Consider the following 14,442-nt stretch of genomic DNA (forward strand, 5'->3'; position numbering starts at 1 on the left):
CTCCAATTAGACTTACAGCTGATTTCTCATCAGAAACCCTACAAGCCAGGAGAGAATGGCGAGATATAGCCCAGGTACTAAGAGAGAAAAACTGCCAGCCCAGAATATTATATCCTGCAAAGCTCTCATTTGTGAATGAAGGTGAAATTAAGACCTTTCACAGCAAACAGAAATTGAAAGAATTTGTCGCCACTCGTCCAGCCCTGCAAAAGTGTTGGACCTCTCAGTTGCAGAGATGCCCACTTGCTACAGAGGACACCCAAAGATCCAGACTCCAGACCAGTTGATGCAAAAAGCACGAGGTTTTTATTGAACGTTTGCGCAAACGGGCCCCCACCTCAGGCGGTGAGGAGCCCTGAGCGGCAGTTTCACACAGGTTATATAGGCAACGAATTAGCATATTCCTAATGCGCATGCATAGGATTGGTCAGTTCAGAGGGACCATTAGCATATGGAATGCAGAGGTGGCACGGGATTGGCTGGTTCGGAGGGACAATTAGCATACCGGAGAGTGCTGAGGAGAGTGCTGAGGGAACGTGCTGAGGAGAGTGCTGAGGAGAGTGCTGAGGAGAGTGCTGAGGAGAGTGCTGAGGAGAGTGCTGAGGAGAGTGCTGAGGGACTCTCCGAAGGGGAGTGGCAGCTCTGCTCTGGGCATGCCTAGAGGTTCTCTGAAGGGGATTGACTTTTCCTTCCCAGAGAACGTCCTGCCCGCTGGACTCTGGGGAACATCTAACCTCTTAAGAAGCCCCTGATATTTGCCCAGGCCTAGTTTCTTGTCCCTCTCCCCCATAAGGGTCCTTCATTCCCTCCTTTTCTTTTTGCAAAGATTTTAATCCTAAAATCTATTGGACCGGCCTGGGGAGAGCCTGCCTCACTGGAGGGAGGGAACTTTGTTCTTGCTGGACTGGGTTGGGTTCCACGTTAACAATTGTGGAGCATGGGGATTGGAAAAACAATGGGGAAAGGCCAGGAACATCATAAATATTAAACAGTTTTTGAAAGTCTTAGCTTGAGTGGGTTCTGAGTGCGCTGGAGCTTCCATTTGGCTGGTCTATCCGGATCCTCGGGGCCCTGGGGAGGTGGTGCTCGCTTCACGTGTGAGGCGTGGACCCAAGCAGCGATTCCGTCGACCTTGAGAGCGGTTGGAGTTGTCAACAGCACAGTGAAGGGGCCTTTCCACCGGGGCTCTAGAGTCTTAGATTGGTGCCTTCGGACATACACAGCATCACCGATTTGGAAAGGATGTGGGATGGTTGTCGTCTCGGGTTGGTAGGCTGCTGCAAGAGGTTTCCAGACCTGGTTCTGGATGATCTGGAGCGCTCTCAACCGGGCCTGTAATTTAGGGGCATCGGCAACGGAGTCACTGGCAAGGTCAAGCAAGCCTGCTACTGGTGGGGGCCCTCCATAAAGGATTTCGTATGGTGTCAGCCCGCAATGAGAGGGCGTGTTTCGGACCCGGAACAACACCATAGGGAGGAGTTGGACCCAGTCTTTAACGCCAGTCTCCAACGCTAATTTGGTCAAGGTCTCTTTAATTGTTCTGTTCATTCTTTCTACCTGTCCTGAACTTTGGGGTCTATAGGCACAGTGCAATTTCCAATTTATGCCTAATGCTTTGGCCACCAACTGACTTACCTGGGAGACAAACGCTGGGCCGTTGTCGGACCCGATTACCTTAGGCAAGCCGAACCGGGGGAAGATCTCCTCTATGATCTTCTTGACGACCACCCGGGCGGTTTCCCGTTTTGTGGGGAATGCCTCAGTCCATCCGGAGAAGGTGTCTACAAAAACTAGAATATACTTATTCCCATAACTGCCCGGCCTTATCTCAGTGAAATCGACCTCCCAGTTGATCCCTGGTCGGTCTCCTCTTACCCTAGCTCCCTCCGGGAGCTTGAGGTGTCTGGCATTTACCTTGGCACACGGAACACAGGATTCAGTCACCTGCTGGACTAAAGAGTCAAGTCCGGGGATGTAATAAGACTGCCTATCTTCCTGTAAGGCTGCTTTTAGCTTTTTGTGTCCCAAATGAGTCCATTGATGGAGGCTGGTAATTATTTCTTTAGCCAATTGGTGTGGCAGGACTATTTTCTCTCCGAGCCTCCAAACCCTTATTTGTTCATCATACTCTGCACCAAGCCGCTGGATCGTATCTAAGTCTTGGTCCGAATAGAGGAAAGGTGGTTCCCTCGATACTTGGGTGGGCTCAATTGTCTTTAACGGGAGCACCTGTTGGCTCAGGGCTGCCGCCCTAGCGGCCTCGTCTGCCATCCTGTTTCCCCTTGCTACGGGGTCGTCTCCTCGTTGGTGCCCGGGGCAATGAATTATACTCAACATTTTGGGCAGGAACAGGGCCTGTAGAAGATCTAGGATTTCCTGCTTATTTTTAATGTCCTTGCCTGCTGAGGTTAAGAGGCCCCTTAGCCGGTATATCTCCCCATGTACATGGGCAGTGGCGAAAGCATACCGACTGTCTGTGTAAATGTTGACCTTTTTGTCTTGTGCCAGTTTTAAAGCTTGAGTTAAGGCTATGAGCTCGGCTTTTTGAGCAGAAGTTCCAGGCTTTAAGGCACTTGACCAGATAACAGTTTTTCCATCCACCACCGCTGCCCCAGCCCTCCGCTCACCGTTCTGTAGAAAGCTGCTCCCATCCGTGAACCAGGTCATTTCGGCATCCGGCAGAGGCTGGTCGGTTAGGTCTTTTCGGGTGCCGTGGGCCTCAGCCAGGATTTGGTGACAGTTATGGATTACCTGGGCCTGGGGCCCCAGTTCCGGGAGCAGGGTGGCCGGGTTTAAAGAGGTGGCAGTCCCAAACCGGACCCGCTCTGAGTTTAATAACATAGTCTGGTAATGAGTTATCCGAGCATTTGAGAGCCACCGATCTGGTGGCTGGCGGATAACTGTCTCCACAGCATGAGGTGCCACTATGGTGAGAGGTTGGCCTAGAGTCAATTTATCCGAGTCTTTCACCAGAACTGCCACGGCCGCTATCATGCGGAGGCACGGAGGCCAGCCGGCCGCTACATTGTCTAGCTTTTTTGAAAAGTATGCCACCGGCTTTTTCCAGGGTCCAAGCATTTGTGTTAGCACTCCCTTCGCCACTCCCTTGTTCTCATCCACGTATAATGTGAAGGGCTTGGTCATATCAGGGAGGCTCAGGGCTGGGGCTGACAATAGGGCCTTTTTCATGTTGTCAAACGCCCGCTGTTGCTCTTCTCTCCATTGAAAGGGAGCATTGAACTTCGTGAGGGGGTACAATGGGGCTGCCAGCTCCGCAAACCCAGGAATCCAAAGGCGGCAGAATCCCGCACTCCCGAGGAATTCCCGCATCTTTCTGGCATCGGTGGGGGGTGGAATTAGAGCAACCACCCTTTTTCGGCTCTCTGTCAGCCACCGTTGCCCTCCTTCTAGGAGGTAGCCTAGGTAGGCCACCTGTTTCTGACATATTTGGGCCTTTTTCGCGGAGGCTCGATAGCCCAATTCCCCCAGTCTCTGTAGCAGGGCCCCGGTACCTTTTAGGCAGTCCTGCTCAGTTTCAGCGGCAAGGAGGAGGTCGTCCACATATTGCAGGAGGACCAGGTCCAGATGGTTGACTCGGAAGTCGGCCAAATCTAGGTGCAGAGCTTCGTCAAACAAGGTAGGCGAGTTTTTAAATCCTTGGGGCAACCTTGTCCAGGTGAATTGTCCTGAAAACCCGGTCTCTGGGTCTTTCCACTCAAAAGCAAAGATGGATTGGCTCTGAGGGCTCAGTCTTAAACAAAAGAATGCATCTTTTAGATCTAACACAGTGTACCATACGTGGGTCGGAGGCAAGGTACTTAGCAGATTGTAGGGGTTGGGCACTGTGGGATGCATATCCTCCGTTCTCCTGTTAACCTCCCGCAAGTCCTGTACCGGGCGGTAGTCACCCGTACCAGGCTTCTTTACTGGTAGTAGGGGGGTGTTCCAAGGTGAACGACAAGGTTTTAAAATGCCTAGGTGTAACAGTCTCTGGATATGTGGCCGGATACCTTCCTTAGCTTCCTTGCCCATCGGATATTGACGAACTGACACTGGAATGGCTGTGGGCTTCAGATCTATGATCAAGGGAGGCCGGTTGATGGCCAGCCCTATTCCCGCAGTCTCTGCCCAGGCCTGAGGAAAACCTGTGAACCACTTGGGGTCCAGGGGAGCCATGGTGGACAAGGGCCTCTCGAATAATCGGTGTTCGTCCTCCAAGCGTAGTGTTAATACCTGGAGGGGCCGCCCTCCTGAGTCTGTGATGGTAGCTCCTTTCTCATGGAAGTGAATTTGGGCTCCTACCTTCGAGAGTAGGTCCCTGCCCAGGAGGGGGTAGGGGCAGTCTGGCACTAGTAAGAACGAGTGTGTCACAAGTCCTGTACTTAACTGGACCTTTCGATTGGTTGTCCAGCGATATAACTTCCCTCCAGTTGCCCCCTGAACCCAGGAAGTCTTGGAGCTTAAAGGCCCTTTTTCTGAAGTCAGTACCGAGTGCTGGGCTCCCGTGTCAATCAGGAAGGTTACCGGTCTGCCCCCCACTTCAAGGGTTATCCTGGGCTCAGGGGGGGGGGCTCCTGGCCCTGACTCACCTAGTCGTCTTCTTCCAGGGACAGGATTGGAACTGGTCTCTTCTTTGGTCCCTGTGTTTTCTTCGGGCAGTCTTTGACCCAGTGTCCTCTTTCTTTACAATAGGCACATTGATCTCTTTCCACCTGAGGCTTTCGTTTGTCTCCCAGGTCCCTATTCTGTCCTGGTCTACTCCTTTCTGTATCCTGCACTACGGTGGCCAAAATTCTACTAAGCTCTCGATTACGTCTTTTGTCTCTTTTGTCTTCCCTTTCCTCCTGCTCCTTGCGGATCCTTTCCTCCTTCTCCTCTCGGGTCTCCCTTTTGTTGTAAATCTTTTCTGCCTCCTTCATTAAATCTTGTATAGTATACCCCTGAAGCCCCTCTAGCCGCTGCAATTTATTGCGGATGTCCGGCGCTGACTGTCCTATAAAGGACATGATTACATCTCTCTGCCGGTCCTCTGCCAGGGGGTCAAACGGGGTGTACATACGGTAGGCTTCCATTAATCTTTCTAGGAAGCCTGCCGGCGTTTCCTCAGCCCCCTGTACTACTGCACGTACCTTGGCCAAATTGGTGGGGCGCTTTCCAGCCCCTCTGAGACCCGCAAGGAGAATCTGGCGGTAAAGACGAAGTCGCTCCCTACCAGCAACGGTGGTGTAGTCACAATCAGGACGGGTTGAGGGAAACGCCTCCTCGATTTCGTTTGGCAGTAGGGTCGGTCGGCCATCTGCTCCAGGGACGTTTTTCCGTGCCTCAAGGTAGACACGCTGCTTTTCCTCAGTAGTGAGGAGGGTCTGCAGAAGCTGCTGACAATCATCCCAGGTGGACTGATGAGTCAATAAAATTGACTCGATCAGCCCAGTCAGAGCCTGGGGGTCCTGAGAGAAAGAGGGGTTATGGGTTTTCCAATTGTAAAGATCGGAAGCAGAAAATGGCCAGTACTGCATCTGGCCAGCCACCGAGCGAAGAGGAAAAGCCTGCGAAGTCCAGACGCTTCCCGAGCCCCCTGCCTGCCCCCGACGGACGCGCAGGCGGCTGGAGGGCGGGGAAGGCACTGAGACTTCTTCCCCTGCCCTCGTGGAATCAGGGGATGGTGCAGAAGGTTGCACATCCCACTCTGGTTGTTGTGGGGGTTCCTGCGGGGGAGCAGGCTGGCCGGGATGATAGGGTGGGGGAGAGTCAAAGAGCAGAAAGTCCTGATCAGCCGGAAGAACCGGTGGCTTGTCAGGTTTTGGATCTCGAATCTCCTTCAGAGGGTATAGGGAGGAGGTTGGCACAACCGGGATAGGAGGAGGGGGTATCGGGGAGGAAGGTATTAAAGGAGTTGGGGATGGCCGAGGAAGGGGTAACGGGGTCCGTATGGGCTCCGTCGGGAAGGAGAAGGGTTCTATCCAGGGAGGGGGGTTACGTGAAAGATCCTCCCACGTGGTAATGTAGGGCACCTGATCAGGGTGTCCATTGGATCCTGGCTGAAAGATTCGCGCCTTAATCTGTAAAATAATATCGAGGTTAAAAGTGCCGTTCCTTGGCCAGCCGACCTCGAAGGCCGGCCACTCTGAGGAACAGAATTTTGCCCATTGTTTCCTTTTAACCTCCACTGAGAGGTGGCGCGCGCGTTCTCGAACGTCCTTCCAGTGATCTAGAGTGAGACTTAAAGGGGTGGTTATTTGTTGACCCATGGGTGCAAGGATTTTAGCCCAAACAAAAAGAACAGCCAATGCACAGACATATACAGTAAGCAAGACAAACCACATGGCTAAGACAAATCAAACGCTATTGCGCTATTTTTGGGAGCGGCTGCCTGACCAGCCCTCCCCGGGAAGGAGGGAGACTTGGTCTCCGACCCACCTCCAGACCACCCCGGGAGCGTCTTCTGGGGGAACGGACCGAGGGTTTCCCCTACTGGTCTCACAGACCGGAGCGTCCTCCGGGGAACGGACCAGGGGTTGCTGGGCACGCCTGCCTCCCCCACTGGTCTCACAGAGTCAGGTACTTGGCCAGTCAGAATATCAGAATACTCAAGACGAAGAACAACAAACAGAAAACACTTAATCATACCTCCAACTGGTCCGCAGAGAATGGGTCTGAGGGCGACCTAAAATCCCCGTACGGGCCACCAAAATGTTGGACCTCTCAGTTGCAGAGATGCCCACTTGCTACAGAGGACGCCCAAAGATCCAGACTCCAGACCAGTTGATGCAAAAAGCACGAGGTTTTTATTGAACGTTTGCGCAAACGGGCCCCCACCTCAGGCGGTGAGGAGCCCTGAGCAGCAGTTTCACACAGGTTATATAGGCAACGAATTAGCATATTCCTAATGCGCATGCATAGGATTGGTCAGTTCAGAGGGACCATTAGCATATGGAATGCAGAGGTGGCACGGGATTGGCTGGTTCGGAGGGACAATTAGCATACCGGAGAGTGCTGAGGAGAGTGCTGAGGGAACGTGCTGAGGAGAGTGCTGAGGAGAGTGCTGAGGAGAGTGCTGAGGGACTCTCCGAAGGGGAGTGGCAGCTCTGCTCTGGGCATGCCTAGAGGTTCTCTGAAGGGGATTGACTTTTCCTTCCCAGAGAACGTCCTGCCCGCTGGACTCTGGGGAACATCTAACCTCTTAAGAAGCCCCTGATATTTGCCCAGGCCTAGTTTCTTGTCCCTCTCCCCCATAAGGGTCCTTCAAAAGATGCTTAAAGATGTGTTACATACAGAAACACAGAAACACGGTCACCAATATGAAAGAAGGTAAAGGAAGGAAACCTCACAGCAAAAGATCACAGGAATCTCAAACCAGATACTAGAAAATATCTTTGGCAAATGGCAGGGCAAAGTTACTCCTTCTTAATAGTCACATTGAATGTCAATGGCTTGAACTGTCCAGTTAAAAGACACCGATTGGCTGATTGGGTTAAGGAACAAAACCCATCCTTTTGCTGCTTACAAGAAACCCATCTATCCAACAATGATCCATACAAGCTGAGAGTGAAAGGCTGGAAAAAGATATACCACGCCAACAGAAATGAAAAGAGAGCGGGCATAGCCATCTTAATATCGGACAACATAAACTTTACCACAAAAACTGTTAGGAGAGACAAAGAGGGGCACTATATAATGATTAAGGGATCCATTCAACAGGAAGATATAACGATTATCAACGTGTATGCACCTAATTACAGGGCACCAGCTTATTTAAAAGACTTGTTAAGGGACTTAAAGGGAGACTTAGACCCCAATACAATAGTACTGGGGGACTTCAATACTCCACTCTCAGAGATAGACAGATCAACAGGACAGAAGATCAACAAGGAGACAGTAGATTTAAATGACACTATAGCCCAAATGGATCTAACAGATATCTACAGAACATTTCATCCTACATCTAAGGACTTTACATTCTTCTCAGCAGTACATGGAACCCTCTCTAGGATTGACCACATACTAGGCCATAAAGCAAGTCTCAGCAAATTCAAAAGAATCAGAATCATACCATGCAGCTTCTCAGACCACAAAGGAATGAAATTGGAAATTGGCAACTCAGGAATCCCTAGAGCACGTGCAAACACATGGAGATTGAACAACATGCTCCTGAATGAACAATGGGTCATAGAAGAAATTAAAAGAGAAATCAAAAATTTTCTGGAAGTAAATGAGGATAACAGCACAACATACCAAAACCTATGGGATACAACAAAAGCAGTGTTAAGAGGAGAGTTTATATCAATAGGTGCCTACATCAAGAAATTGGAAAGGCACCAAATAGATGAGCTTTCAAGTCATCTCAAGGATCTAGAAAATCTGCAGCAAACCAAACCCAAACCCAGTAGGAGAAGAGAAATAATTAAAATCAGAGAAGAAATCAACAGGATTGAATCCAAAAAAACATTACAAAAAATCAGCCAAACGAGGAGCTGGTTTTTTGAAAAAATAAACAAAATTGACACCCCATTGGCCCAACTAACTAAAAAAAGAAGAGAAAAGACCCAAATCAATAGGATCAGAGATGAAATGGGAAACGTAACAACAGACGCCACAGAAATAAAAAAAATCATCAGAAATTACTACAAGGACTTGTATGCCAGCAAACAGGGAAATCTATCAGAAATGGACAGATTCTTGGACACATACAACCTCCCTAAATTGAGCCAGGAAGACATAGAAAACCTAAACAGACCAATAACTGACACAGAAATTGAAACAGTAATAAAGGCCCTCCCAACAAAGAAAAGCCCAGGACCAGATGGATTCACTGCTGAGTTCTACCAGACATTTAGAGAAGAACTAACTCCAATTCTTCTCAAACTATTCAGAGCAATCGAAAAAGAGGGAATCCTCCCAAATTCTTTCTATGAAGCCACCATCACCTTAATTCCTAAGCCAGAAAGAGACGCAACATTGAAAGAGAATTACAGACCAATATCCCTGATGAACATAGATGCAAAAGTCCTCAATAAAATTCTGGCCAATAGAATGCAACAACACATCAGAAAGATCATCCACCCAGACCAAGTGGGATTCATCCCCGGTATGCAGGGATGGTTCAACATTCGCAAAACAATCAACGTAATACACTACATTAACAGACTGCAGAAGAAAAACCATATGATTCTCTCAATAGATGCAGAGAAAGCATTTGATAAAATACAACGCCCTTTCATGATGAAAACTCTAAGCAAACTGGGTATGGTAGGAACATTCCTTAATACAATCAAAGCAATATATGAAAAACCCACGGCCAACATCCTATTGAATGGGGAAAAGCTGGAAGCATTTCCACTGAAATCTGGTACCAGACATGGATGCCCTCTCTCACCACTGCTATTCAATATAGTTCTGGAAGTTCTGGCCAGAGCTATTAGGCAAGAAAAAGAAATTAAAGGGATACAAATCGGGAAGGACGAACTCAAACTATTCCTCTTTGCAGATGATATGATTCTTTATTTAGGGGACCCAAAGAACTCTACTAAGAGACTGCTGGAACTCATCGAAGAGTTTGGCAAAGTAGCAGGGTATAAAATCAATGCACAAAAATCAACAGCCTTTGTATACACAGGCAATGCCACGGCTGAGGAAGAACTTCTAAAATCAATCCCATTCACAATAGCTACAAAAACAATCAAATACCTTGGAATAAACTTAACCAAAGACGTTAAAGATCTCTACGATGAAAACTACAAAACCTTACAGAAAGAAATAGAAGAGGATACCAAAAAATGGAGAAATCTTCCATGCTCATGGATTGGAAGAATCAATATCATCAAAATGTCTATTCTCCCAAAAGCAATTTATACATTCAATGCAATACCCATCAAGATCCCGAAGACCTTCTTCTCAGATCTAGAAAAAATGATGCTGAAATTCATATGGAGACACAGAAGACCTCGAATAGCCAAAGCAATCCTGTACAACAAAAACAAAGCCGGAGGCATCACAATACCTGATTTTAGGACATACTACAGGGCAGTTGTTATCAAAACAGCATGGTACTGGTACAGAAACAGATGGATAGACCCATGGAACAGAATAGAAACACCAGAAATAAATCCAAACATCTACAGCCAACTTATATTTGACCAAAGATCCAAATCTAATCCCTGGAATAAGGACAGTCTATTCAATAAATGGTGCTGGGAAAATTGGATTTCCACATGCAGATGCTTGAAGCAAGACCCATACCTATCACCTTACACAAAAATTCACTCAACATGGATTAAAGACTTAAATCTACGACCCGAAACCATCAAATTATTAGAGAGCATTGGAGAAACCCTGCAAGATATAGGCACAGGCAAAGACTTCCTGGAAAATACTCCAACAGCACAGGCAGTCAAAACCAAAATTAACATTTGGGATTGCATCAAATTGAGAAGTTTCTGTACTTCAAAAGAAACAGTCAGGAAAGTGAAGAGGCAACCAACAGAATGGGAAAAAATATTCTCAAACTATACTACAGATAAAGGATTGATAACCAGAATCTACAAAGAAATGAAGAAACTCCACAACAACAAAACAAACAACCCACTGAAGAGATGGGCCAAGGACCTCAATAGACATTTTTCAAAAGAGGAAATCCAAATGGCCAACAGACACATGAAAAAATGTTCAAGATCACTAGCAATCAGAGAAATGCAAATCAAAACCACAATGAGGTTCCATCTCACCCCGGTGAGAATGGCTCACATTCAGAAATCTACCAACAACAGATGCTGGAGAGGATGTGGGGAAAAAGGGACACTAACCCACTGTTGGTGGGAATGCAAACTGGTTAAGCCACTATGGAAGTCTGTCTGGAGATTCCTCAGAAACCTGAACATAACCCTACCATACAACCCAGCCATCCCACTCCTTGGAATTTACCCAAAGGAAATTAATTTGGCAAATAAAAAAGCCATCTGCACATTAATGTTTATTGCAGCTCAATTCACAATAGCTAAGACCTGGAACCAACCCAAATGCCCATCAACAGTAGACTGGATAAAGAAATTATGGGACATGTACTCCATAGAATACTATACAGCAGTAAGAAACAACGAAACCCAGTCATTTGCAACAAGATGGAACAATCTGGAAAACATCATGCTGAGTGAATTAAGCCAGTCCCAAAGAGAAAAATATCATTTGTTTTCCCTGATCGGTGACAACTGAGCGCCAAAGGGGAAACCTGTTAAGTGAAATGGACACTATAAGCAACAATGAACTGATCAGCTCCTGTCCTGACTTTAGATGTACAATGTAATACTTTATCCTTTTTAGTATTTGTTGTTGTTGTTGTTGTTCTAGTACTATTGGTTGAACTCAGTAATTAACACACAATTATTCTTAGGTGTTTAAATTTTAACTGAAAAGTGATCCCTGTTAAATCTAAGAGTGGAAAAGAGAGGGAGGAGATGAACAATTTGGAACATGCTCAATCGGACTGGCCACAAATGGTGGAGTTAGAAATGTGCCAGGGGATTCCAACACAAATCCATCAAGATGGCATGTACCAATGCCATCGCACTAGTCCAAGGGATCAATTTCAGCTCACAATTGATAGCTCTGATAGGTCTAAGAATCAAAGAGATCACACAAACAAGACAAGTATCTGCTAACACTAACTGATAGAATCAAAAAGGGAGAGAAAGATCCAACATGGGAAGTGGGATACACAGCAGACTCATAGGATGGCAGATGTCCTAAACAACACTCTGGCCTCAGAATCAGCCCTCAAGGCATTCAGATCTGGCTGAAGAGCCCATGAGAGTATAGCAGGCATGGAAAGCCAAGATATCATGGAAAAAAAAAGACCTAAATGAAAGATCTCTGTGAGTGAGATCCCAGTGGAAAGAACGGGGCCATCAAAGAAGGAGGTACCCTTCTCCGAAGGGAGGAGAGAACCTCCACTTTGACTATGACCCTATCGGAATAAGATCAAAGTCAGCGAACTCTAAAGGCTTCCATAGCCCTGGCAACTCATGACTAGAGCCTAGGGAGATTACTGACGCCATGAACAGGAGTGTCAAATTGTTAAGTCAGCAACAGGAGTCACTGTGTACTTACACCCCATGTGGGATCTGTCCCTAATGTGTCATCTAAAGCCAAGTGAAGCTATGACTGGTACTGAAACAGTATTTTTATACTTTGCGTTTCTGTGTGGGCACAGACTGATGAGGTCTTTCTAATTATATACTGAAGTGATCTTCTGTATATAAAGAGAATTGGAAATGAAAAAAAAAACAACCTGGTGTTAAAATGGAAATGGCATAGAAAATTAATTAATATAAAAAAAAATTCTGTAGGTTCTCTGTCTTTAATGTGCTGTACATTGCTATTTAATGCTATAATTAGTAATCCAATGGTAGTTTTTTCACTTGATGTTGCTATATGGGCAAAATGTTGAAATCTTTACCTAATATATACTAAACTGATCTTCTGTATACAAAGAGAATTGAAAATGAATCTTTACATGAATGGAAGGGGAAAGGGAGCGGGAAAGGGGAGGGTTGCGGGCGGGAGGGAAGCTATGGGAGGGGGGAAGCCATTGTAACCCATAAGCTATACTTTGGAAATTTATATTCATTAAATAAAAGTTTAATAAAAAAAAGAAAATATAATCTACTCCCAGAGTGTTCTATTCAGTCTCAGAGCAGTTCACAGACAATTCTAGAAGGTAATTGGGAAATAAGAGATATTGATCAGGGAAAACCAATGTCTGCTTGGAAAAGATACCTTAAAAAGTAATTATAATCTCATTATAGTTCTAAGAATAGGTTCACACACATTATTTCTTTCAAGCTGCAGGTGAGGCAGTAGACAGCTAAGGAAAAAGTAAGACACACTGCTCTTCCCATTCTCAGACAGGGACCAAAGGCAAGAGCAGTCTGTCTTCCCAAGTCAGCAGCAGCATCCTAACAGCTAGGATTGCGACACCTTTCTCCACTTCCCATTTCTTCTTCCACACCTGAAGGTGAAAACTCCCTTAGAGTGCACACTGCACAGCTGGATCCCACACAAGAAGTCACTGAAAAGAAACCATGATGTTCATGTGCATCTGTTGTTTCACATGGATTCATAACCTAAACTTGGCTCCGCTTAGCCTGGAATTTTCCAGGTTGTGTTCCACTGTGCTCATGTGATCAGCATTTTACATTTTTTTAAATGCAGGTATTTATATACAGTATTATAGTGGAGTCCAAAGAGAGAACCACTTAAATATTACAGGAAGCCATTGTCTTGGACTTAAGCTCCTGCACTGGGCCCCACCAAACCAGGCTAAAAATCAAAACGGAGTCATTCAAGCTGAAATTCCTTATCACCAAATTCAAACTGAGTTGTTATCTGACCTTCTAAAAAATCAAGGGAGAGTAACAGCTAGAGCACTCAAATAGGCCAGTTTTGATTGGCATGATAACAGAGTTCCCTCTGCTTTATTCCTTATAAAATAATAACAACAAAACTCAGTAACCTGTTGGTAGCCAATGGGTTATTTTTCCATCATTCTGGCTGCTGGTCCCTTTCCTACTAGGAAAGCCATCTGGAGGTGATCTACCCTTTGTTCCCACTTTCTTCAGGCCCATCTCTGTCCCTGAAACCAACCTCTTCTACTTGACTCATTAGAACACTCCCTCAATTCTATAGAATGAAGTGTCGTTTGATTGGAGTATGGAAAGTGAAGTCAATAAGATCTTTAAACTAAATGCACTGTAGTTTTGTCTTTTGACAAATGTGATTATCAAATCCTTTAAGGTAGGCATCTCCTTTCCTTCATCTGTTTGAAACAGGATTGATGGTAGGCACTCTCCTTACAGCCCAGGGTAATGGCGAGTCAGCAGTGATGGAGACAAGGCAGCCGAGTTTTAGGCGTGAGTGTGGGAAGATGTGTGCCCTAGGGACACCTTCACATTTTCTGCCAGAATAAATGGCTCTCCACTCCCAGTGAATATAGTGCTTTCTCCCTATCTGCTGTTTCCCTTTTCAGGTTTTAGTTACCCAAGGTCATCTGCGGTCGGAAAATATTAAACAAAAAATTACAAAAATAAAGACTTCATAAGTTTCAAATAACTTTTAGTATAGTATATCATTATAACTGTTCTAATTTATGATTACTGTTTATCTCTTACTGTGTCTAATTTATAAATTAAACTTCATCATAGGCATGTATATGTATGAAAAAATAGTATTTATAAGCTTTGCATTACCTTCTGTTTCAGGTATCCATGAAACATTTTTTTAACTCTTATTTAATGAATATAAATTTCCAAAGTACAGCTTATGTGTTACAATGGCTTCCCCCCTCCCATAACTTCCCTCCCACCCGCAACCCTCCCCTTTCCCGCTCCCTCTCCCCTTCCATTCACATCAAGATTCATTTTCAATTCTCTTTATATACAGAAGATCAGTTTA

At 46.0% G+C, this 14,442-nt stretch overlaps 1 protein-coding gene across 1 annotated transcript; it reads right to left on the reverse strand.

The window, feature by feature from the left end:
* Positions 1 to 740: 740 nt before the first annotated feature.
* On the reverse strand, positions 741 to 13,616 carry LOC133754982 (uncharacterized). Its single transcript, XM_062185310.1, has 4 exons — positions 13,505 to 13,616; positions 4,590 to 4,644; positions 2,628 to 3,751; positions 741 to 1,781 (listed from the first exon to the last, which is right to left on the reverse strand). Exons 1-4 carry the CDS (start codon positions 13,614 to 13,616, stop codon positions 985 to 987), a joined length of 2,088 nt encoding a protein of 695 aa, XP_062041294.1. The 3' UTR covers positions 741 to 984.
* Between the last annotated feature and the right edge of the window lie 826 nt (positions 13,617 to 14,442).

The sequence above is a fragment of the Lepus europaeus genome, unplaced genomic scaffold (genome assembly GCF_033115175.1).
Source record: "Lepus europaeus isolate LE1 unplaced genomic scaffold, mLepTim1.pri SCAFFOLD_369, whole genome shotgun sequence".
NCBI classification, from domain to species: Eukaryota; Metazoa; Chordata; class Mammalia; order Lagomorpha; family Leporidae; genus Lepus; species Lepus europaeus.

What these genes read in the sequence shown, in the direction of transcription:
- LOC133754982 (XM_062185310.1), bottom strand. Translation starts at nt 13,616, where the DNA reads ATGGGCCTGAAGAAAGTGGGAACAAAGGGTAGATCACCTCCAGATGGC. An exon ending in CCCTGGAAGAAGACGACTAG is followed by an intron (nt 3,752 to 4,589) that starts GTGAGTCAGGGC and finishes CTTTTGTTTAAG; the next exon opens with ACTGAGCCCTCAGAGCCAAT. An exon ending in GAGCAGCTTTCTACAGAACG is followed by an intron (nt 1,782 to 2,627) that starts GTGAGCGGAGGG and finishes TAGTTTTTGTAG; the next exon opens with ACACCTTCTCCGGATGGACT.